At 39.8% G+C, this 27221-nt stretch overlaps 1 protein-coding gene across 2 annotated transcripts in view; it reads left to right on the forward strand.

The window, feature by feature from the left end:
- PKHD1 (PKHD1 ciliary IPT domain containing fibrocystin/polyductin) overlaps positions 1-27221 on the forward strand; it is a 4356595-nt gene that overhangs the window by 586292 nt on the left and 3743082 nt on the right. For both annotated transcript variants that reach the window (XM_069605754.1, XM_069605755.1), the window contains exon 17: positions 21940-22029. In XM_069605754.1, coding sequence (XP_069461855.1) covers positions 21940-22029 — 90 coding nt within the window. The remainder of the gene's footprint in view (positions 1-21939; positions 22030-27221) is intronic.

Here is a 27221-nt window from a genome sequence, read left to right on the forward strand (position 1 = left end):
CCCAAGACTCTTTAAGTCCTGGCCACAACCACTGCAGCATAACACACCCATAGAATCAAACACCCATCAAATATCCACAACCCAAATTCTTGTGTACTCTTCAATTTGTAGAGTCTGTATGTAAAGTTTTGGCTAGGCTATGCAGTTAAGATTGTAGAGTTTGGTAACAAGCACTGTAGCATAAGATACCCATGGCAGTAAACATTTTGGATTGTAGTCTATGGTTAGATGTTTGCTTGAGTGGGTGTGTTATGCAGTGGTGTTTGTGAGTCCATTTATTATATGCTTACTGTTTGACTTTTGGTGGTTGTATGCAGTTTTTTCATGACATGGGTAATTGGAGCAGACATTCTTTTTCAATCTCTGTGATAAAAGCAAAGATCATATGTTAGTGTAGGTAGTTCATAATGAGTTATTGCATTGCATAATAGACATTTCTGTATTTTTTCGACCCTCATATTTAGTACTTTAGAAGTACTACAGTTCAAACCGATGTACTCTGCAATTTGCTCAGTTTCTGTGTTTGTTTATTAAATCGTTGGGTTTGTGGGAAAAAAATCCATGCTGGATTAAAAAAAAAACTTTTTATGTTGTGGTACAATATATTTCTTTCATTGTTTTCAGTGTTTATTTTTATTTTTTTGCTAATCTTCTATCTGTTGGCTTGTTGCAGATTTTTGGGGCAGAGGTTGAGAAAGTCTGGGTGTTGGTGCTTGGAGATATGTTTGTTGGTAGTTTGGAGCAGTATGCTAAATGTAGGAATGTGGTAAAGAATTTTGATGTAAAAGGAGTCAGGTGGTGTGTAATACTGTGCCTGGTTTTAATTTGCAGGCAATACTCGAAGTTTGTCAGGAGATGGCTAGGTTCAATAGTCCAGATGTAGCTGTCCTGCACTGTGGTGCTGTGCATTTGGGCTATGTCAGTGCCCCTACTTTGTTGCAAGATTTCCAAAACTTGGTTCAGGCAATCATGAAAGTCCATCCAAATGCCAAGGTTATTTTTTCTGCTTTGTTACCTTGGGCAATATGGGACAATAGTTCTGTTTTTTGTCCAAAATGTTGCTAGGTGTTTAATTAACCAAACAAGATAAAACAAGATAAATGAAGTCAAATAAAGCAAAACGGTCCCCACAAAAAGGTCAGTTGCAAAACCTACTGCTTTCACTGTCTATGGACATGAAGACAATAATATATAGTATAGAAGAAAACAGTTCAAAAATCACATTTGAATGGGAAAACAGAAGGTGTCACACACAGGGACTAAATCAGTAAAAAAACATTATTTTATTGTAGAAAAATCAATATCATTTAAAATACTGTGTTAAATCATGCACAGATTGGAGAATAACCCTAAAACCAGGTTCTCAATAAACAGGACAATAACATACACAATATCAAATATAAAATGAAAAAAACATACAACATTAAAACAACGTTTGACATACAAACATTAGTATATAAATCATCTGTTGCATACTAATAATAACCCAACATGTTTCTGTCTGTTGACTTTTAGATGTCTGACATTCATCAGGGGTAGCTCTTCTTGAAATTCTGGAGTAAAACGTCCCCTCCAATCCTGGTGGGTATGAATCTAAACTTGATCCTTAATGCAATCTATAAAAACATACAATCACATTCAAAATTGTGTGTGTACCCAAAGTTTCCCAAATGTATACCTTTTTAATGTCTTATGTCAACATCACACTAAAAAGCTCAGGAGCCTGAATTAATAAGGCCACCACTACCTCATTCCCACTTTGGGGAAACAAAAAGCACTACAAATCTGCTATAAGTATATACCTTGCAATTAATCGTATTCCAAGGATCCAAAGCTGTCAATAGTACAGTCACATTAGCCGTGTTTCAGCTGCCTATAATGATAATCCTTTCAATGGATTTAGAGTAGAACCACACTGGAAAAGAAAAAAGAAAAAGACACAAACACTGTGTCACATTCAAAGCATACCGACGTGTAAAAAGAGAAACCGTCACCTTGAATAGTAAAAGCCAAACATACCTTAAAAGATAAGGTATCCAAATGAGTTGCCCAAAGATAGTGCGACGCGGAACAGGTTCTGGCTTGAAAATGGCCCCTAGGTCAAGTTCTTACTCTTCAGAAACCATCTAAGGATTGTAAACACAGTAATCACTGCTCACTCGCTACTTACAACAAAAATTTGGTAGACTCAATGAAAGCTTACTGAAGTATTTCTTTAAACCCCACAACCTCATGCCTAGTCTAAAAAAAGGGCGGGAGGGGGGCGAGAAGAAAAGGAGCATACCAAGAAAGTTTTATTTAAGAGTGCAACCATAAAAACCCTTAGCACAATGTTATATCCTTAGTCATAAAACAATGTCTCATCCCATGGTTAACTGCTATACATTAATGAGCCTCAGTAATATTAAGCCTACAAATGCGCGTTTTCAAATCCAAGGTAATTGCATACCCAGTATAACATTTTACTCACATAAAAAATGTGCTCCATGCGATTCAATCTCTGTGTTTAACACTGAAAAAGGTATACATTTGGGAAACTTTGGGTACACACACAATTTTTAATGTGATTGTATGTTTTTATAGATTGCATTAAGGATCAAGTTTAGATCCATACCCACCCGGATTGGAGGGGACGTTTTACTCCAGAATTTCAAGAAGAGCTAACCCAGACATCTAAAAGTCAACAGACAGAAACATGTTGGGTTATTATTAGTATGCAACAGATGATTTATATACTAATGTTTGTATGTCAAACGTTGTTTTAATGTTGTATGTTTTTTTCATTTTATATTTGATATTGTGTATGTAATTGTCCCGTTTATGGAGAACCTGGTTTTAGGGTTATTCTCCAATCTGTGTATGATTTAACACAGTCTTTTAAATGATATTGATTTTTCTACAATAAAATAATGTTTTTTTACTGATTTAGTCCCTGTGTGTGACACCTTCTGTTTTCCCATTCAAATGTGATTTTTGAACTGTTTAATTAACCAAGTCATATTTGCTTTTATGATTAGAACTGGGATGTTCTTTTGAAATAATGACAACATTGAATCTGGTAATGTTGTTTACTTTAAAGTAGATGGCATTTCTTTATCTTTCATGAGAAATGCCATGCTGTTTTGGAATATAAGGATTGTCTTGGAGAAGGTAATGTGAAGATATTTGGAGGAAAACAAGAAACTAAATTAAAAAAATAAAAATAAAAGGTGTTTCTGAAGCATCTTAAAAAAAACCCAAAAAAGGCTCTTTTCAGAGCCAACCTCAAAGGGGAAATGGGGTACACTATTTACATTTTCATTTCCCACTCTCACATTTTTTGATTTGTCCGCGTACACTGAGGTTGTCCGCGGACAGTGCGTATTACATACAGGGATTTTGAGGCTAAGAGGTATGCAAATTAGATTTAGCAGCCAGGGATTGGTCAATAAAGTTTACTGGGTATGATGTGTAAGGAGAGAGTTTGTCAGAAAGTCTTTTTCCTGAGAGGAGAGCACATAGCTGTGGCTGTGTTTTTCAGAAAGCAGATTGTTTGGGTTTTGGGAGATTCGTGGCTAAATTGGTTGGAGGTGCATGCAGATCGCTGTGGAGTGTCTGCACATCTTGGATTACCTCATGTAGAAGTGCACTGGCATGGAGTGTGTGGAATGAAGTGGCTGGATTTGGTACCTCTTTGTGCTACTTTGGTGACACAGTGACATTCTTATTATTCATTGTGGAGGGAACAAGTTAGGACATGTGTCTGGAATCTCTTTGCAATTTGCAATGAAAGAAGGACTTGGGAGAGTCATGGACATGTTTCCAAACTCCCGAGTAATTTTTTCTCGTATAGCGCAGAGACAAATGTGGCTGTGTTCTTCTTCATTTGGTCCACAAATGGAGAAAGTGAGGGGCAATGTCAACAAGGCTGTTTGTGCCTTTTTGCGAGATGTTGGCTTATCCTCTTTTCACAATGAAAATATTATGTTCAGTAGCACACACATTTTTTTGTCGCAGAGATGGAGTACATCTTACTTATGCTGGCAAACAGATGTTTCTGCTAAATGTACAAAAAGCATTGGAAGCCTTTTTGGAATCATAACAATCCATTTTGAATAGGTGTTGACCATTCTAAGTTTTTGAAACACAAAATAAACCCACCAAAAGGCTCTTTTCAGAGCCACCACTTCCTCCTTGAGAAAAGTGCAATGGTTCTGATAGGACAGCACCCCAAACATTTTAAAAGTTTGCAGACTGTCCGTAGACTCCTACAAAATGCACAGGGCCCTGCAGCATTTCATTGACACTTCTATTTTTGAACTGTGAAAGGTGGCTTTGAAAAGAGTCTATTTTTTGTTTTTTTTTGTTGTTTCATATTTTTTGGGGTTTTTTGAACACGACACACAAGGAAAGGAGGGGAAAGGAAGATAAGGAAGGGACACCAACCACAAGCATAAGAAAGGGCAGGTGGAGAGAGGATGTAGGGTGGGCCTTATTCAGGTAGTGGGCAGTCCTTCTCATGCTCCTTGACCACAGTCTTGAAAGCACTTCGAAGTGTCTCCCCCCTGCAGAGTACTGTGTCGCAGTACATGCACAATACGGTGACCCTCGAAAGGTAAGGGTCAACAGCATCACGTATGGCTTGTAAGGCAGCTGGAGGGATGCGCTGTCCCACAGGAGTGTCTCTTGTGGTGGCAGGAGCTGAAACGGAGGATGCTGTAGAGGAACTGAACCTACTATGTTTATCGCAAGGTACAACCTTACAAACAGCCCTACCGTGTAACGACCTTAGGTGTCGCTTCATTGATGTAGTACCATAGCTATAAGAACCAGGCTTGCCACGACTTAGCACCATGTGGCACTGATTGCAGCGCACCTTGTTAGCACATGCTTTTGGTACTCCATCAACAATGCTAAATAACCTCCACACCCAAGATTCACGATGAGTGCTAGTAGTAGGGACTTCCACTACCTCATTCTCTTCATCCTCTTCATCACTCTCCTCTGCATCCTCACGCATGTACCCCTCTGCAGGCCCTTGGGGAGATGGTGGTGGAGGGATTGGGGGTGGTGCTGAGACAGCAGTAGCACCAGCAGCAGCCATGGATGCCATCAGGACAGCTCTTAGCAAAAAGCAAAAACAGCAAAATCAGGTCAATCTGCAGTAGTAGAAAGACAGAATGAGGATCACCTCTGGGGTGTGGCCTTTTATAGGTGTGCTGGGGCGTGCTTCGCGGACACCTGCACCGTACGCGGACACTTCCAACACCAAAAAAGTGCTTTAAAAGTTCCAAAAAGTGTATCGATCTCCAGGGACATTGTCTAGAATATATGCAATGGTGAACTTCTATGGGAAAATACCTTGTATTGCTCAAAAAAAGCACTTTTTAAATGTTCAGGGACCCGCACAGTGTCCGCAAATATGAATGGGACAGCTGTTCGTAGAACACCAAATGCGTGGGGTCGGTTGTGCGCATGCGTGTGGATGTTCTACGGACAGTATTCCAGTCGCCGAACTAATTAAAAGTGCGACACACGTGCTGTTCGTAGGGCCCAAGAGTGTGCTACACATGCGTGCGGGTGCTCTACGGACAGTGTTCAAGTCCCCGAATAAAATAAATGTGCGTCAGAACTTTGCGGACAGGCGGACGCAATATATGTTCTATGGACATATTCCTTCTGGTTGCGGACATTGCGAACAGGAGGAATGTGTTTAGGATATCTTAATTTGAATAATTACGGCATGCGGATGGATTTAGTGTCCTGCGGACACCCCCATTTTAACTGCGAATAGTACAAACAGGTATAGTGTCCTTAGGACACCCCCATTTTTATTAATTGCGGACAGGCAGACATCTTGTGTGTCCTGCGGATACCCCATTTTAACTACGAACAGTAGGAACAGGTATAGTGTCCTTAGGACACCCCCATTATGATTAATTGTGGACAGGAGGATATCTTGTGTGTCCTGCGGACACCCTCATTTTAACTATGGACAGTAGGAACAGGTAGAGTGTCCTTAGGACACCTCCATTTTGGTTAATTGCAGACAAGCGGACATGGTATGTGTCCTACGGACACCCCCATTTTAACTATGAACACTACAAACAGGTATAGTGTCCTTAGGACACCCCCATTTTGATTAATTGTGGACATACAGACATCTTGTGTGTCCTAAGGACACATCCATTTTGATTGCGAACAGTACGAACAGGTCTGGTTAAGTTGCGCTACTAAAAACCTATGAAATTCAGTGAAAAAAACTTTGCAACCATAACTCGCGCCACCACCGTGCACTGCTAAGACTAACACCCAGGACATCAAAGATGACATCACAAATGTTATTGATGACATCACTGATGACATCATATGTCTGGCTCCCTCTTTTTTCCTTTATTGACATATCTAGGTCAGCAACAGTCAGGAACTGAAAATTCACGGTGGTGGCGCGAGTTATGGTTGCTTAGGTTACCATAACTGGCGAATTTCAGGGGGTTTTCAGTTTTACTTGGAACCATAATGTCCCTTTAACAAAGTTTTTTTCATTGAATTTCATAGGTTTTTAGTAGTGCAACTTAACCCTAATGTCCCTTTAACAACGTTTTTTTCACTGAATGAATATATATGTATATTGTTTTGTTTACCCGTTGAAAATGGAACGAAAACAAACTGTAGGCACTATGGGGTCAAAACCTATAACACTTTGCACAGGATTTTGCCTCATGGCTTGGTTACTGAGGGGAAATGGGTCAGCCTGTGCAACGATGCTGGAGAGCATTCGATAATCCCACCAGACTGCCATGGATCAAAGTGTCCTGGCTCAGAGCACATGGACATCATCCAATGTCATATGTTCGTTCTCTCTCTGCAAACAGTCACACTTTCTAATAAGTACAGAATAAGATATATATAAATGCATATATGTATATATACTCCTTAATTTATTGAAATGTGCGTTAGTCTTTGGTCCACCATTTATAATGTCTTTCCTTTCCTTTGAATGTTATGTTATTTTTGAGTCACAAAAAATCCCTCACTATATTGCAGAGCTACTTCATGAAATCTACAAGTTTTGGTCACAATTAGGTAAACAAGACATTTTCTGAAGGACAATTGTCCATATTAAAAAAGTACTACCAGTGAACACCAGAAAAATGGGACAGCAATGAATTTGCTGTATGAATTTGTGTGTTTTTCTTACCTGCAACATTGAAGAAATGGAACCAACTATGAGCCTGTATCATTCACACTTTGAGCTATTTTGGTGGTGGGATGGTGTGGGTGGATGCGACATGGAGGCCGGTGGGGTGGGCAGGGTTAGCCTGCAGGTGTCGGGCTCTCTTTCAGGCACTGTTCAGGTCTTGCAGACAGAGCTGTAGGTAATCATTTGGATACACTTCTAGAGGAGCAGCCGAATGCCTCTGCAGGAAGCCCGGACCCCTGCTTCCTGTATGCTGGAAGCCTGAAACTGCACCATGCTTGACACCAGTAGATGTGACCATACCGCGACGAGTGTTCGAGAAATGGCATCCACTGAAAAGACCATACCAGATGTATGCCTGAAGAGATGACATCTCTTGGGAAAGATCTCCGAAGGAATATGAAAATGATAGAAAGAGGAGCTGGTGATGTCACAAGAAGCAAGCATGACACACTTATAAGATTGGCTGAAGAAGATGTATGCACGTTATAGGAATTGATGATGAAATAAAGAACCAGGTGAATATTCCTATGCGAAAAGAAGATTGCATGTGTGTGTGTGGTGCACTGAAGAAAATTCAAACTGTTAGACAATTGTACAGATGCAGGAACAGAAGTAGATTAAGTGATCATAAAAGCTGGCTATACATAGTAAATAGACTGCAGGCGAAGCAACCATTATGTATAGAAACTGGACATCGGTGTCACTTATTAGTAAACTCAGACCCACGGAGAAAGAAGGATCGAGGGATGTGTCGCAGCAAAGGCTTAAGCTGAGATTGAGGACTTGGAGGGTAAAGTTGTTTGCCGTGGTATCAAAGTTGGAGCAAGCCAAGGCCGGTTATCTATTCTTGAAGGCAGCAAACGTGAGAAGCGGAAACACCTCTATCAAGGTGCAAGAAAGAACGCCATGAGTGCCAAGTTTTATTCATCTAACACAATTAAATGCTGCAAACCAGGCCGAAGTACGGTTTCCTTTCACATGAGCAGAGGATGAAAATAGCGTTGGGCGTTCATCTCTTGAACTATGATAAGAATGTGCTCTCACTCCCTTATATTCCCAGATACGATGATACTTTCCAAGGCCAAGTTCAAAGACAATCGCCATGGCAGAATGCATGAGTGATGAGAGATGTTGGGCTAATTGGATGGGGCGGTAGGGTCATATCCACCTCCTGGCACCTGGGTATGAGAGTATGTGCTGCTAGAGAGCCAAATGTTACAGACAGGGCACGAGTGTGCCAACCAATTGTAGACAAACAAAGGGCCTTATAGTTTGAGAGCCAATGATGTACCGTGTATCTAATAATTGTTGAAGATGACTTGCACTAGGGGAGGGTATGAGTTGTCCACCTGATCATAGATACACAATCACAAACCAACCCCATATAGAAAGTATACTTAGACGTTCCCCTTGAGCATATCACAAATCCTCATAGGTTTTTCCTATTTACCACATAGTATGATGTCACTTATGAAATATTTCTGCTATAAAAGTATGCTTTTTTATTAAATGCTTTGAGAAATGCTCTGCGACGTCCGTTGATGTCTGTTGTAACTCCCTGTTTTAGACAGTTGATAATAAAATAGTAAACTGGACTTTGCCATCTTCCTGAGTTGGTTTGATTATTTGCTGTAAGAGTTACTCTGCATCCCATCCACTGCATGACATGTTAACCACAAAGGACCATACGTTCAAACTATTTGTGGCATCATTATTAGCCCAGGTAAAGACTTAAGTGATGTAAGGGAACATACATAGTGATATCTCGCTGGAATATTCACAAAACAAACATCCAGTGCTGATAAAATAAATCTTCTGCTCTCAAAAGGAGTCTATGTGAAAAAACATCAGCTCAGAGACATTCAAAGTTACGATGCACAAAGAAAATGAACCTGGAGCTTTGGTTGTGGGACAGAGTAAATTACCCTTGATGGATGGCCTGAATAATACTGCATATGTAGTGAATGGGGGTTAGATGTGCTCACAGCTTTCCACTCAGCACTCTTTCAGGTATGAATGGATGCGGGAGGGCTGGAGAGGAATTGGATGGCAGCTTCAGCTTAATAGTGATTTTAAATAACAGTAGTGAGGTGTACAGGGTATTCATTGAGAAGCACATATTGCTCATGCAGACAATAGTATGTATTTGCCCCTACCTTCACAACCTCAGGATGCTTATATTGTGTGTAGTACAAGCCTATATGACCCATGCATTTTACGGCAGATCTATAATGGCAAAAAAGAAATGCAGTAGTGAAAGTCTATTGCATCTCATAAAGACAAGAAATGTTAAATGCGTTAATAACATTGTATACTGTGAAAATAGCCGAAAATTAAAAACAAACAGTAAATAAGTCATGATAAATATTGAATGCATTAACAGCATCTTGTGCACTAAAATCATGAATAGCTCAAAAAAATCACCCTCCCCAAAAAACACCAGGGGGTAAATTAAAACAATACATAATAAATAATTTAATCTCCCAGGTGTTCAATGTGCAGTTTACTGAATATATTTTAAATAACATCGATGGGTGGAGCAGAGCGAAACCTTGGCCTAGTTTGATTGAGTGGGTCACAATGTGGATGAGGATTTCATGAGGATTGAACCCTGGTCTACAATCTTTTAAGGGTAGATCGGTGCAGGCTCTTCTCCATGTGCCATGGATGTTGGAATGCGGTGTGTTTGAAAGGATCCCTATGTCACATTCTCTGCCTCTTTGCAGTGCTTTTGTGGCCGGGTCAGCGCATTCAGGTGTGGATGGTTTGTCCTCTGCTGTTGGACAAGGAGCCACCTAGCATTGAATTGAGGAAGAGGGCTTGGCACAGGCGTGTATGGTGTGTATTGGAGATAAACTGGGGCCAAAATAGTGATAGAACTTGCTAGCAATATGTGTAAATGTTGCACAAAAGACCAATAAGTAAATCTGCCTATCTTCCTGAGCAGACTATTCTGGATTTCTGTCTGAAATCTAAGTCATCAGTGAGTACTAAGTGGCATTTTGTTTTTCTACAGTTGAATGGGACATTTAGTGATACAGAACATGATGTCTCAGAAATGACAGTACTAATGCTTTAGAGAATATAAGTAATTTTCTAATCTGCTGAGGGCTGCATTTATATTCTATATTTATAAACAAGGATGAAATGTTGAATTGTTAAATTGTTTTTTTTTAATTTTATTTATTTGTAATTTGTAGTTTCTTACAAACTTTTATTACAATTTCCTAAAAAATCACATATCCTTATTCAGATCATCCTCATCATTGTTAAATTGTGTACAAAGCAGACACATGGCTATGTGTTATTCATGTACTGTTCCAGGGAGTTTCTTTGATGCCAGTTCACCAACCCTTTTGAATACTATGATTTGTCTGCACTATAAAATATTGTTTTAGAAATGAAATTAATAAGAGGGGCGGAGGGGGGGGACTTTATCTTACTTGACATGCAAATACACTCAGTGAGGCATCAGTCAGAACCTCAACATGTCCCTCAACATCCTCATTGCATAATCATCCATTGCTCATAATTGTGGAATATTTTGACCATTCCAATGTGCCCCACTCCATCACTTTACAAATGTTGAAAGAAACAGCCCAAAATGGATGCACTGACTCCTGTGCGCGCCAAAATCTGCAAAACTGCATTTGGGTCACAACCACAAAAAGCTGCACACCTTGCCACACACAGTCAAGGAGGTCGGGGGGGTGAAAAACAGAGTTCTCAATTCAGGAGCATGACAGTGGGTTCTGCCTCATTCAACATAGAGCAAAGCAGCAGAATTGTGCTGAAAACCGAAAATGCCTTTTAAAATGTTAGCTTTGCAACCTTCAAAAGTGTTGTTTGTGGCGCTAGATCCATTTATGTCCCTTGAATCATTGAGATTAAAAGGGTACTGAAATGCCTGGATCATCCAGTGTGGCTCAGAGGAACAGGGCCTCACTGACTGACAGCTTTATGAAAAATATCTAAGGAAAAAGCAGCCCAGGAACATTTGTTATCAGTTCCATGGGAAAAATGCAGCTAAAATTGCAACATGTAACAAACTCAGCTGCGCAGACAGAAACTTTAAACAAAGGCAGGATACATGAATCCAGACTGCAAACAATCCCAGCACTCAAGAGAAGAACTGGCGCTGAATCAAATGTGTATGTGCTGCATAGAAAAATCGGATTTAAAAGAACTCAGTTTAATGTGTTTTTCCATGAAGAAAGTGCAAAATTGCCTGTTTTGAAAGCATGTTTTTGTTGAAAGGCCTATTTTTTTATGAAATGTGAAAAGATTGCTAATGTAAAGATCCACCTATAAACGGTGTTAATTTTATATGTTTAAATGAAAGATGTAGGTAAAACTTAAAGCGACCCAGTTTGGAGTTAATTAACTATTTAAAAAAGAAAATGTTGCCTTAACAGTCTTCACCCTGGGAAAGGTTGACACTTCACAGCTGTCAGGAAAGCCTAATTGCTGCTGGGAGGCCTTGCATACTCACAACAAAGGACCTCATTAGATATTCGTCTTTGCCTCAGGCTGGGACACTCATCCTTCCAGAGGAGGGGCAGGATGCTGGGAGAGGCTTCTCATTGAACTTCAAAGGACTGGTCATTTGCTCACACTTGGGAAGTAAGAAATAAAAAATGATCTGTGATTTTGGGGTTAAATTGCTTATTTTGCCACAGAACTTCATTACATTTAACTTGGCAGCAAAAATAAGTAAAGGAATGAAAAGTACATTCATTGAAATCTGAATTTATGATAGACATTTGAAGACTTGGTAGGTGTTCTTACAGCATAAGGAACAAAAGTTATGCAAAAAGACTAATTGCGCAGAAACTATTAATGCTGCAAATCTAATATTGTGTGCCCATGTTCTAGGGATGATTGCACATATATGTACCGAATTAGGAATTGTTAGGCCAAAACTTTATGATTAAAATTTACAAAATTCCACAGAAAGACAAAGCCAGGTCCCACCGACTTGGAAGTTGGATGTAAACGTAACCCACAAAATATGTAATGTATGTGTCTGATTTTATTAGAGGTCATAATTATATAAATATGTATTTGTGGGAAAGTTACATTTTGGTCCAAATAACTGTGGTAGGTTCCAAGGTCACATCATAAAATATGACAACCCTTTTTGCCATCCAACCAGCAAAAAGCCAGGCAGAAACTGTGTCTTTGACCAATCATAGCCTTGTGGGTGTGGGTTGTAAGTCTACCCCTACCAGAAACTTAGTGATGTCATTTGGAAGGATAAATAAGGGAACCTCACAACACACAAGGACGCACTGATTCCTGACTCCATCCTGATTTCCGTGTGGCGCTCTGTTCCTGAATTCTCCATCTTGTTCCTGATTCCAAATTTCTTTACCAAGCCAAGGCCTCAGTATTGCTGAACTCTTCTTCAGCTAGGCCCAAATCCTGATACCATCCCACAACTTAAGGGAAATAATTCTGATCCAGACTGGTTTGCTACCATTCATGCTTGCCTGCTGAAACTCGCCATCCCACTGATCTACAGTGTCCAGCAACCAGAAGGGCCAATCCAATCCAGCCTGAGAAGCCTGTCCAGTTGACCAGAACCGCCCAGCTGACCTATCCCGCCAGAAGTGCCCTGCTGGCTGTAGACCCGATCCGTGATGACCAGAGCCCTTGATGGTCCAATTTTAATTAAAGTGGACTGTAAGTATCAATAGGAATCAGAACCATAGCATATATTGCCTTGTCCTATCCCAACCTATAACCTATCCCATCGTTAACTTAAGAACCATAATATTGTCAGAACAATTCTTGGAACTCTGTCTGTAATTCTTAGTGTTAGCACAGATTTTCTCATTTGTTTTTCTTGAACATAAGTCATTAGTGATTTGGAGTAACTAAAGTAATTCCCATAAAGAACAGGGTATACACCATTTGAAGGGTTACAAGCGGCCGTGTGTAACTGTGGAGATTCGTGGGTGACATTCTCCTTTTCTTAGCCATTAATGTAGTTTAAGTAAAATCAACCAGTCATTTTAAAACCGATTTTCTGTTTTTCTCTGTTCTATTTTTCTAAAATTCAAACTTGCATAACTTCCGCAATGTTATAGCTAGATACTTAATTTCAACTCTGACTTAAACCTAAGACCTTTAGCTACATCCCAACCCAAACCACATCCAGAAACTGTGTATTTTACCCATTTTTCTTGAAAACCGTTCAGTGAAAATTAGGCAGGAATTTGCATTTTTGCAAAGTTTTACACATGTGATTTCCAATTCAAAGTATTTATAAACCTCCATTCCGATTCAAAGTGTGTACTGTTACTCATATTATAGCTTATGTTTGTTAGGATCTTTTTAGTGTTGCTCCCATAGAGATTTATATCAATTTAAGGACTGTTTGCACACTTTTCATTGTTTCACACATCCGTTTTCGAATGTCATTTTAAAAAGTGTAAAATTTCCAAAACGTTTTTCTCTCTTGTTTGGGGAGGGAAGATTGTATTCAAACCCTATACACTGTTCTATATTCCTGAATACCTGCTGCTTACTTACATCTGTGCAGGATTGCTTATTTGTGAGTTGAGAAATGTGCACAGGGAAATATAACCTTTCAGCTATCTGTTCAAACCAGTCAAAATTGTTATTTTCTTTGTGTTTTATATTCTGTGTTGCTATAAGTGAATTCAATTGCCTTATCTACTTTCTGATTTGTATTGTCACCACATTGGTGATTACTGCCCCATATATTAAAACCTATGTTTGATTTGAATTTTAAATAAATAAATAAATAAATATTACCTTTACCAATCAGCCTGATTCCTGGTCCATTGTGACCTGGGGGTATTTTGAGAAGGGGTGTGATATGAGTGGTATATCATTCAGAATATTGAATCTATAGACACAATATATAAGTATTTCATTTGTGCATTGCCTGTTAGGCTGAGAACCAGGTGTATTGCCTGATTGAAATCCTTAACATAATACACGGTCCCAGGCAACATGCTAGATCTCAGGGAAACAGCCACCACAGCGACAGACAGAATCATCATGTCAGGAGGCTTCAGCAAGCACGCTGCCACCCCTCCTAACAGCATCGCTGCAGAATGCAGATGCCACATGAGTCACCTGGGCTTTAGTCAACTGGTGCATTCATCTACTTGTATGAGAGGCAACACCCTGGATTCAACCCTGACCAGAGCTGCACAGATGATCAGCTTAATAGCATCTGAGCAATCCTGGGCTAACCACTTCCTGACCCTAGGTAGGTATACTTGCTCAGTACCTCAAACCAGCCTCCGGAAAGGCTGCTGCAAAGACCTCTAATACCACATACAGGCCATTGAGCAATATTTCCAGTGGAGACTTTACCGAAGCTTGCAATTCTTCCCACTACATTATTTGCATCCAACACAGGATCACTGGTTGGAAGCCTTCCACCCAAATATGTGTGAATTCTCCAGATAATCAGGTACCAAGAAAAAGTAAAAGAAAACTGTAAAATCTACAACAATTGGTGTAATAATGAACTGAAGAGGTCTGCTGAAACTTTGACAGACAATGAACACGTCTAACAATAAAACCGCCTGTACATTCCATGCCAGAGGTTACAGAAAACATCTGAAATGAAAAAAACTACCCCCCCCCCACGTGAGGATGCCCAAACTCAATAACATAAATCTGAACTCTTTAAAATCATAAAGGAACAGTCCAGTGCCCTGAGATAAGCTCTTTAAAGTCACACGCTCCAAAGCTAGCGGAATATGTAACACAGTTCTTCACGAACAATATTGCCAACATCAGAAATAACAGCATTTCCTAAAAGGATGCCTCTGAAGAACCTTCTTACCATCCTGGTGCCCGCCATCTCTGCTATCTGCAATGCTTCAGTGGAACAAGGCTTCCTTTCCCCCTCCTTCTGATAGGGAGTTCGAGTGATTTCAGCTATATTCTGATGATTCACAAATCGCCATCCAACTTGCAAAACTGCAATGCAAAGCGTGTGAAATCCCAGGGCACCATCTCCCTAACCAGGCATAGATGACAAGAACCAGGGGTCAAATCCTAAAAATTAAAGTGGCGGGACTCATCAACAAATGCAATGGGATGTGACGTGGCCAGAAATTAGCATATCAAGGTCAAATATGCACATTTCATTAAATTGGCTTATGCATAACCACCCAGATTGCACAGGACAAATGGCATTTGCCTTTCATAAAATCAACACACACACACACACACCACCAAGAGAGGATATTTTCTTGTAATAGCGTTTTTGAAAAAGTTAAAAGGTGTGCATGTTTTAAACTCCAAGAACCAATACAAATCTTTACCCTGGGACTTGCAGTACCAAAATGAGACATTTCACTTTTAGTTGTTTGTTATTTTTTATCAGGTTATATAGTGCAGTGTTGAAGTGTCCAGTCTACAAACCTGATGACTGTGGTTCGATCCCCGTGGATGTCTTTAATGCATAAATTCAAAGAGGACATTCAATGATTCTCATTTTAGCTGGGGGGGCTGAGGACACCCTCTGAAAAAAGTGTGTGGACTCCGTCACCCCACGTGTCCCCTCGACTTGAGCCCTGACAAAAACTGTTAAGAGGAAAAAATAAAAGTGGCAGAAGTATGTACTGCACCCACTCACTTTGATCACTGCTGAGGGCTCCTGACCAGTTGATGGCTTAGACAGACATGCCCTTGGCTATTGTGCAAGTCATGTTTTTGAATTCATCTACTTACCACCTCTCTTACACCCTGCACGCATCCCACTTGTAACACCTGGATGTGTCTCCTTTGTACAATGCTCTGTTGCTACACCTCTAGGTTTGTGCTTTATTAATCTTATAGATACATAGATACATACATACATATGTGCATAGTTATTTACGTACGTACATAAATACATGTATATATTGTCACAATCACAAGCACCATTAGTCAAATGCTCTCAGGCGCTTCCAGAGGTCTCCTCCATGGGTTCATGGACTGTCTCTCAGGTTGAAGGAACCCTTTGAAGTTCTTGGGTTCTACGACAGACCACTTCCACTCGCGAGTGGTGTTGGGAATCTTCCTACAAGGCCAGTCCCTCCCCCAGGACTACCTCTTTCCTTCCCACTGCACAATGAACTACATTATTCATCACATACATACATTGTCACAATCACAAATACCACTTGACAAAAGTTCTCAGGCTCCTGCACAGGTCTCTGCCACGGGTTCACAGGCTGTCTCTCAGGTTGAAGCCACCCTTGAAAGTTCTTGGCACCTCCCACAAGACTCAGCCAGCCTTTACAGTTCACAAGCACTCCCACAGATCACTTCCACTCTCTAGTGTGGGGACTCTTCCTGTGAGGCCAGTCCCTCCCTCAAGACTACCTAATTGCTGGTAAGATTGCTCAGCGGGTTAAATGGCTCATTGCTGTGATCTGAGTTTATTTATGTGTTTATTACATTTTTGAAATGCCCAGACCCGAGTGTATCACAGCGTTAGTAAGGTACATAGGTAAGAGTGCATGGGATACATGGTTAAGAATGCAGTGAGCAGAATACATAATAGGAGCATATTCATATTTGTCAAACAACCAGGTGGCAGGAAGTTCTAGAGAGCAGGAGCCATAATGCATAAACTGACTTCCCTGCTTTTTTAGTCTTATACTTGGGAGTAGCCAATGAGATGCTTGAGCTTTATCTTAGTACCGACACGTGGGCAGTTTGGGAGATGCAACTATTGAGGTACAGTGGGGCCTCGTTGTATACACACTGGTGAGTAATGGGCAGGGTTTTGAATTCCATACGCGCTTTAATAGGGAGCCAATGTGCATTGTGTCTGGTGTCTGAGATATGATTAGAGTGTTTGAGATGAAAGGGCATAGCCTAAAGCTTTATTTTTATTTTGGACCAGTTGTAGTTTGGACAGATTCGCAGACTAGGTGCCCATCAGTAAGATATTACAATCATCGAGTTTTGAGAGGATCTGTGCTTGTGCGAGAGTGAGACAGTTGCTAGGGGAGAGGAACTGTCTGATAAGAGAATTAAGACCATCTGTGCAGCTCTGTGCTTCAAGGTGTACTCCTAGGGCCCGATTCAAGGAATGTTTTGCACTCCTGAAAAGTGACTTTGCACTCCTGAAAAGTGACTTTGCACTACTGACACAAACCCTGATTCATGTAACTGTGCAATGTGTATTTTTGCAGAGCAAAGTCAGTGCAAACTTCATTTGGTACAGCACAAATGGCTTTGGACTGCAAAAATACACTTTGCACAGTTCCATGAATCAGGGTCAATTTGACCAAATCTAGGATTTGGGGGCAGGGCTACAGGGGTGTCCCTCGTACCCTTGCTCGATATATTGTGAGTGGGTGTTGTGGGGGTGTCCCCCGCAGCTGGTCCCAACAAAAAATCAAAAAAAAGAAAAAAGAAAAGACCCTGCAGCGCCGGTTCCCGATCATGGAAGTGAAAGGGAACAGGCTTTGCAGGGACACAGTGAGTCTGCAGCAAGGTAAGTAGAGGGGTGGGGGTGCGGGTGGGGGTGTGGCTGGGGGCAGGTGTTAAGTCCGAAATGTTCAGGGGAGAAAAGACCAAAGGTTATTTTGGAAAAATAATCTTCAGTCTTTTCTTCCTCGAACATTTCCATCTCGGGCTTTCATTCAAACCTGATCCGTATCACACAGTGTGTCTGCACCAATTATTACCTAACACTGATCAACTATTATATCGTTTTTTTCTGGCTTAGTGAATGCATACATGCACAAATAATCCACTAGATAGTGCAGTCAGAAAAAATAATTATGTTATGAACCAGGCACCTCATAACCAGATACAACTAATTTACCAAGTGTTTACATCTCTGAATAAAGGCATGCATGCAAGGTTTGCCTATATGTTTTTAAAGTAACAAAGCCCTGAGATTTGAAGTATATTATTTTACCAATATTTCTTCGACCTGGACATTGCAGATGGAGTTGTTGATACTAAACCAGGAAATGTGCCATGTTTCTTATCCAGTGTCACAAAAACCTCTTTCACCCATACCACCTGGCACCTATCCTCCAACCCCCATGAAATGCATTACACAACAAGGTGCCTGTAATTAGATACTTGGCATCAGTTAGGCCATGTAGGGACCTCTCAAATTGTGTCAGGGGCCTTGTGGCCGCCTACCTCACAGAAGACGGTATCATCCTAAGCATTACAAGGAAACACTGGTATTTCTCTTATACCATCCAGTTAATGCTTTTCCAAAATCTTTACTATTTTCAGGAATGTATCACCAATGACTATACATCCACCCACATGCACTCCAGGTTACCCGTTTCATGTATTAAATGAGATTGGTATGAACACATTCTCTACATAATACCATCTCTATTCAACATATCCATCATAGTTTTGGTGAGCAAAGAGATACAAAGAAAAGCAGGTCTCTGTAAGTTTCCAGAGAATGCCACTCGGCAGAATGCTACAGATGGGTTTTTACACACAACACAATTACTTTGTGGTGGCAAACCTCCTCCATTAAGCCACACCCTTCAATTGTGCAGCTTGCTAGTGTTTTATAATACCTGGTATCAATAGAATCAATCCCACCCTTCTGAGAAAGCAATATTTCTTGCAACATGTTCCTGGGCTTCTATCCAAAACATGCACCTAGAGACTGGACTTAAAAGAACTATCAAAGAATGTCCTTGTATTCCCATTGATCAAGCTAAAATATGTATGAAACATCTAATTAATTTTGACAGTGGCTAGCCGGCCCAACCAGCATATGGATTGAATATGCCATGCATCTAAACACCAATTTTCTTCCACAAGCATCATTTGAGGATAATTACCCTAATATTGATCTTCATACAACGTAAATACAAGATTTCTTAAATACACAATGGGCCTCATTACACGGATAGCGGTAAGGATTTACCGGTACCAGTAAAATACCGGTACCGGTAAATCCTTACCGCCTTACTACAAGGTCGCTTTGTGGGTTGGGGGATTTAACGCCTGCTTTTTGCAGGCATTAAAAACCAACCCGCAAAGGGACCCAGGGAGCTAATTACGGTACCACAATTTGCAGTACCATAATTAGCGCCTTCCCCATTCCCATTATGCCATATGGGGCAAAAATGGGAATGGGGAAGGGCAATGGTGGAAGGGGGAATTACCGCCTCGCCAACCTTGGAATGGGGCGGTAATTCCCCTTTCCGCCAAGGCGGTTCCGGTATTTTACAGGCATGAACCAATATCTTTTGTCATCCATCTAAAAAGGGACCTCCTTTCAATCACGTGCTTCCAAAGGGTGAGGAATGCAGAATCCCACTTGTCTTCATATTTGGCCTGAACCATCTCTGTTATATGGGCCGGATGGAAGATGTGCAGGTTATGTAAAGTAATTAAGTTGTAGTCCACAAACACTGCTAATTTGAATGTCTGAAATCCAGAATTAATATGTGTGCTGCCTGATTTATATTTGACAAACCCAATTAACTTTTTGGGGATGCTATTTAAAAAAAGGTGCACTACTGAGCACTCTAACTATAAGTTAAATGAAGACTTAAAATAGTATTCATGTCTACACTCAACGTTATTTATATGCTTTATCAAACAAATATATATTTTATTTTTTATTAAATATATAACTTACACATATTTATTTTTTTAGATCACTATAAAAAAAGTTTGAACAACTAATTTTGTTAACACAACAAATAAAGGAAGGGGTATGCGGAAAAGTAAGGTGCTGTACCTAAACAATAAATTACTAAGTGTGAAAAGCATTAATATACGGAAGGATAAACACTTTTAACACCATCATCTTAACATGTCTACATCATTCTTAAAGAGCCTACATGCCTTGTTCAATTCCATTAAGAAAAGTATATTGGGATATCCATCAAGGCACCACATCTGTCGTACCCCAATTCCCTAGTTTCTAAGACATGTACAAGACTCAGAATTCAATAATTCCAACAAAACAAATATAAACAAGTGATTTTTATTCTTTTTAAATATATAAATTGAGCTTATTTTCATAACTTTCCAAGTGTACATACTAACAGTCTGATAACACTTTTGTAAGACGCTGTAGGGAACACATTGTACTTTAGTTATTTTTTCACCAATATTTTTCCCTATGTACTAATCTCACAATACATACAGCGTTAGACCAGATTGCGTTTACATATTTTGTAACTCTAAAAATACTCTTTAGAAAATCACTTAACAGCAAGTGTATTCTTCACATCCAAATGGTATTAAACCACATTCAACTTCCATTTCGTAGGCTGTCTGTAGGCCTGTAATATTACATAAATTATCTGATTTTAATATTAGTCCTTAATTGTTACATTCTGCCTTGCTATTTATTTTAATAAAAACATTTTAAGTTACTACTTAAGTGTGTTTTAAGCAAATCAGTCTTAGTTGGCTGAAAAAGACTCAATGTATCAGAACATTTCAAATGTATGTTGTTCTTCCACTTCTTGCAGCAACATGTGTATTAAATTACCAATGCTGCCTATTCAATGTACCGTGTCTTCCTGCGAAGATCATCGATCACTACAATAACACCATTCTGCAACCTTTGTTGCAAATAGAACATCTAAACCGCTCGTGTATCATATAATAGAGTGGAGAAATACACAACAAAAACAAATGAAGAATTTGATTAACATTTAATCAGAGTTTGACCAAATTATGTCAAACTCAATAAGACAATTAATTACCATTCAATTAGTGTATTTAGATTTCAAACTCTCTAATAAACAAAGGACATTTTTGGAAATGTGGGACATCGCTTGATTGATGAACCACATCTTCCCACTTGGCTAAGCAAAACGAAATGTGTGATCATTCTGTCACGAAAAGTGCATTTAGTTCAATTAGACCACATAATAAATACTGGCCATATAGATGAACATAAATGAATCTAATTTTAACAGTTATTTATTTTTACTGACCAATGTTTTAATTAAGTGGGAACTAATATCCACCAAACATAGTTTGATCATATGACCACACACTTTGCTATATGTGAAGTAAAGTATTCCTACTTCAAGTGTAAATTTGAGTGCCAAGAGGAATGCCACCAATACTGAACACACTGGGATTGAAATTAACCCCCTAATGTTGATACTGAGAAAACAATTATGAAATGAAACAGAAACCGAGAATGACAACTAAAGACATTATTAGAAAATGAGGTATTAACTGCTTAATGTATGACAGATGGAAGGACAATGGTCTTGGTATCAGGAAGTATCTTTTAGTTAACGTGATTTAAGATGAACTAAAGTGAATAGTCAATGCCTTGAACAGGACTGTTAGGGTCAAAACACAAGTCGGATAGGGCTAGAATGAATAACACTAAAATGTGATGTGGTTGTAAACTAATGGAAGCAATTTTGACTGTGATCAGGCAAATAATATTGTAAACAGTGAGAGCTCTTTGAATGGAGCATATACGATAGTTGTTATGGAATGTGTATTCAATGTGCAAAATTCCTGTTATTTAGATTTATTAATGAACTATTGATTGGCAACTATCTAGAAAATTAACTTTAAAAAAAGAAATGGAATAAAATAAAAAAATATATATTTTGATACTGCTCAATGAGGGTACTGCGCAAACGTGTGTAATGATTATTATTATTCTCTTAGCATAATTTAGATGTTTTAAAGTTTATAAATTGTGCACTGTTCAATCTTAAATCCGTTGATTTATGGTATCCTGGGGCCATTCACCCCACCTTATGTGTGGTCTATTTACTCCTATTCAGGTTCTATCACTTACCGGTGTGGGGTGGACCAGACTTTCTTGGGACAATGTATCCAGTTGCCTGATACCAACAAATGCTACAGCACACCAGGTGAGTAAACACCATAATATCCTGATTCATATAGTGGTGTGTCTTTACGTTATACCACACCTGCATTGTTAGTGGTTGACATGCCACTAGAGCAGAATATTCTATCATAATAACATGATGGCCTGTATTACAAAACCTTTGCAACCTTTCAAAGTCCTTTCAATGTATGTTTGCACCAGGGCAATGTTTACCATTGCCACTAGCTCCAGTGGGTGTGTTCATAACAGGGCAAATATGCTTTCTCAAATTTTGTGAAATTATTTGAAAAACTATGATAATTACCGAAACCTGTGGAAAAATGTTATAAAACAAATGAGGCTATCTGCAAGAAATGTAGGAGTGGCATGTTGAAAAAGAGGTAGATAATGAATCATATTCCTATAATATTTGGTTAAAAACACAATCAGCAATTTAACATTTTCCTGAAAATGATTTGACATTTCGTTATAGTTTCCTGTAAAAAAAATCCCAATTTAAGTTTTCGTTCTGTTTTAAATCACAGTGAATTGGGAATCAACTCTTTCATCATGTCTAGAACACATTGTGTGTAAAACCCTTTGGCACAATTTTATTTCTGCAATATCTCCATAGGTGTAAATGAAAAAAGCAATTTTGCAAAGGCAAATATTATGCTTGTCACAGATTTCTTTCTGTGTATTCAAACCTTTTACACAATCTTAGATAACACAATGATGTAATGTTACTGAGATATTGATAATGACTAAGATGATGACTGTCCTGTTTCCTATGGCACCTTGTCCTACCACACAGCCACCTTGAAATATTCCAGTGCTTCCTTCTAGTTTAGCCTCCTGTTTGAGTCTTTTCATGGATGTGTCTTTTAACAAAAGGTACAAAAAAGACATATGTTATTCACTTTTAAAGAAAAGCATTTAAGCCCTTCATTCAATCAAAAAGAATCGTTCTTCTCTTTGTGAACACATCTTTCTTTACTTTCAGGTTTAAAATCCCCACAACATATGTTTCAACAAATATAAAACTGATTTTTGTTCCCTGAGTACATTATTTTCATTTTTTAGAAAATTCGTAAAACATGACTAAATAAAATTACTATTTTTGGAGACTGACTTATTTTTAAAAAATATTGTTCTTCTGTGAATTTGTAATACTATTTCACCTACAATTTTCTTTTCTAAGAGAATGCTTAATTGAAAAAGACACATTTTTTGAGAGGTGAGAATAATTCTCAGAAAGCAGCCCTCTCTTAATTTACCAATAAGGTATGGCACTCTTCTTCATTCGGCATGACTGCTTCCCATACCCTTGTTTGGCCCCTCAGTCACTTGTGTGGACTTCATACTTCTTGCTGCAACTCGAAGCTTGAACAGACTTTCCCCTCAGGCTTCCCCAGATCCACTTAGCCTCTGTATTGCTTGCATGCTGCCTCTCTGGCCATGCATCCCTTTCCCTAGAGACCAAACCGCTTCTCTTAAGACCTGACTCATGTCCCTTAATTGTGTTTATTTTTGGGGAACTATTCAAATGGATCTTGGTGTCACTTACGGTGTGACCTGTCTCCTGAATCCCTTGAAATTACCTGGGATCTCAACCTGGCTTACAGAAGCGTTGCTATGGATTCCGTTCTGGTTGTTTTTATGTCCAGTTTCTGGCAAGAATCCTTTCCCTATGCTCTCGCACCCTGAACGTCCTTAGGGAATTGCATAGTTAGGACCCCTTTTCTGAGGCATACACTTGAATTGCAATGGGACTTTCAGAGGGGAGGTTGTGCTCCTGTGTTTTTAGATCTTTTGTTAAACTACTTTTTTGGTTTTCTGTTTTTAGCCTGGCCTCCAGATTGGTGAGATTCCACCCTACCGTTTTATAGGCTTGTTTTTCCTCTAAGCTCCCAGGATGTCACAGTGGGGGTGTGAAGGCAGGTCATCTATGGGAGTGTGGTAAAGTCCACTCCACACCTGCTACCTGTTTAAATATGTTTTGTTGATTAGTCTAACATATATGGTCTTGCTGCGTGCCCCTTCAGGGTGGGTCCTTTTACCTAGTACCTGTTTATATAACACCAAAAAAGAATGTTTTTTTCTGGGTATATTGCGCTAGACCAAACATATTTACAACCTTGTATACAATCTATTGCAGTATTGCAAGATTGTTTGTTTCAGAATATTGAAGATTCAATTAGAGAAGGGCCGGGGGTCCCTTTGTCTTTCTTATCCAATGTATTAGCCTTATCCAATGTGTTAGTCAGCACTAGTGCACGTGCTGTGTCTGCGCCCTGTAAGGCTTTCTCAAACCCGGACAGTTCATACAATATGTATGATTCAAATTCATCCATGGGAATGTTGATCCCTGTCAGTACGATGGTCCTTGCCCATTTGTCCCTTGTGCAGTGTGAGGCAGATCCTGTATTGGCTATTGTCAGTGCCATGGCTACATTACAAACAGATATGACTGCCACAACAGCCTGTTCTGATTAGTTTCAGGCCAATCAGGAACCTCTCCCTGACAATTCACCCGAACTAGAAGAGCAGTGGCTGCACAGGCACCACAACCAGTAAAACCACAGACTCCTGCAGGCCTCATGCCAGACCTGGTTCTGTTCGGGGCAATCCTGAGTGTTTCTGGCTGGATCCTAATATGCAACTCCCCTTCCTCAGTCAATGTGATCTCCATTTTCTGGGTTGGACATCAACCATAGTGGATTGTGCCTTAACTGCATCTTGTTTGTTATCCTAGCTGACAGTGAGGGGAAAGGGGATAGCAGTAGAACCGGTGAGTCATTTATTAGAAGCAAGTGATCCCATCCTGTATGACTTTGACTTCCTTTTTGCCCAGAAGTCTCTGATCTAGAAATATTGAACCTGTATCAAGGCAAAAAAGAACTATTACATTATACAGCATGCTTCAACCAGTAAGCTACCTCTATCACATGGTCTGAGTTTAAGAAGACTTCTGTATTCCTTTGCGGTCTCATGGAAGACCTTAATGAACCATGAGATGTGCTTTGCTCAGTACCCACCTCCTTTCTGGCTTTCTTAGATTTAGTGCTGAAAATAGACCAATTACGTGCTCAGCATAAGGGGATAATTGAAGCCTAGACTGTCCTGGTCCTAGTCCAGGACTCTGGTCAGATGCTGAAGACATCTCCAGGAAATTACTTCTTAATGAGAAGGATGGCTTTCCTCAGGCCTATGCCTCTAATGCAGCAAGACTAGGTAGTTTATTAGAGAATGCTGTCTGCTTCTCCCCCTAAATGGGCAGGGAAAGTCAAGGCCAAATCCTGTAGGACACACCTGACTTTTTTCTAGCCTCACAGTGTTCCTAGTTGCTTGCCAATATCGCCAACCTGTAGCTCCCCATGTCAATCCTGCAGTAATCTTCCAGTGTGATGAGGAGTCTCCTGTACATGCTACTACACTCCTTTTTATAGGAGCTACTGGAAACTGTATTAATATTTCTTAGAATGACACTGCAACATGCCTACTATTCTGACAGACCAACCCTGAGGACATAGAAGCAAAGAGAGTTCCATTCTCACCTTCAACAGCTGTCATAGGGGGTGCATTGTCTTCAACCATCTTAATACCCAAACATGGGGTTGTTTCTTGCCACTCCCTGGTTGTCACTTCATAATCCTATGGCCAACTGGATCCTGCGTATATTATTTTTGAAGTCGATGGCAGGGAATCCCCTATGTCCAGTGATCCCAGTATTCTAGTGACTGACCTCAAATAAAACCTACCGTTCTACCATGGCTGTTATTCGTATCATATAGCAGTTGCTGCCATGTTCCATATGCCATCTGAATTTCATGAATATAATGATGTGTTCAGTAAGCAAAAAGACAGAGAACGTGTTCCCTCCATTCGGCTTCAGAATGCTTTGTTGATTTCATAGAGCACACCAAGGTTCTGTGTGCATGGATATATGCACTGATGGAATCTGAAGACATACACTTACAAGAGTACCTCAAGGATAGTTCACACACACTGTGTATTTGGTCTTGAAAGTCTCTGGCTGCTTCTCCCCTCTTCTTTGTACTCAAGAAGTAGGGTCACTGGCCCTGTGTGGCCTATCAATCTATTAATCACATTAAAGTTGTAAACTGTTACGCCATGCTTCTTGTTTCCGCCTTCCTTGCTCAAGTGTTCATTTATCATTTGTATCCAGGAATGTACCTGTGAAGTGCATACAACTTAGCCAGAACAAGAGCAGGATATGGGCTGAAGACAACGTTCTATAAGAAGAAAGTACTATTTGAATACCAATAATACCCTTCAGGCTTTGTAATGCCCCAGCAACATTTTATAATGTTATCAAGGATGCCTTTAGGGACGTGAAAGATCGGTATCTGGTCATTCAAGTAGATGACATTCTCATCTACTCTTGTGCCACTCACTTTTGAGCAAGCTATGTGCTTGCAGTCTTTACACTAAGTATAGTTTTGTAGAAACCATAGAGTTCCAGATGGAGTTCAGTTGGTTCAGCACAGAAGCCTTGTAATGTGGGTCCAACACAACCTGAAGGCCCTGCAGAGGTTCTATGCTTTGCCCGTTTGTATTGTTATTTCATTCAAGTTTTATCAACCATTGCTGATTCTTTGACATACCTCTCCAAGGCGTGGGACGATTTCCCATAGTGCCAACATAAAAAAAAAGCTTAACTACAGATCCTGTCTTGATGTATGGTAACTTGGATCTTCCTTGAATGTGAAAACTGATGCATTATCTGTCACGGTTGGATCCATCCTTTCCCGAAAATGACCAGAGACCACAGCATGTCTGCCCTGAGGACTTTCTTTCAAAATATGTCTCAATAAAATTAAACAATCACAGATCAGGAACTTCTGTCTAATAAGGCTGCACTTGAAGAGAGTTGTCATTGTTTAGAAGTAACAAGTTATGGTTCATACAGACCAGAAGAACCTGTTAGCTTTAGGATCTGAAAGGTGTTCCAATGCACATCAAGCACAATGGGACCTTTTCTTTGCAACATATGATTTTTTAGTGGCTTCTCACTAAGTGATCAACATTCTAAGATTAATACCAAATCCCAAATGTCTGAACCTGACCCTGCTTTCAAGACTCTGGGACCCTTTCATCTATACTGTGTGGTTTGTTTTCGCTCCATAACAGGTTAATTGTCTGATCACATTAAACAGTGGGTTCATTGTCAATCTTTCTCTGCTTCCTGATCATCAGAGGTAGAATGCTTCA

The sequence above is a fragment of the Ambystoma mexicanum genome, chromosome 4p (genome assembly GCF_040938575.1).
Source record: "Ambystoma mexicanum isolate Mex_15411 chromosome 4p, UKY_AmexF1_1, whole genome shotgun sequence".
Taxonomy (NCBI): Eukaryota; Metazoa; Chordata; class Amphibia; order Caudata; family Ambystomatidae; genus Ambystoma; species Ambystoma mexicanum.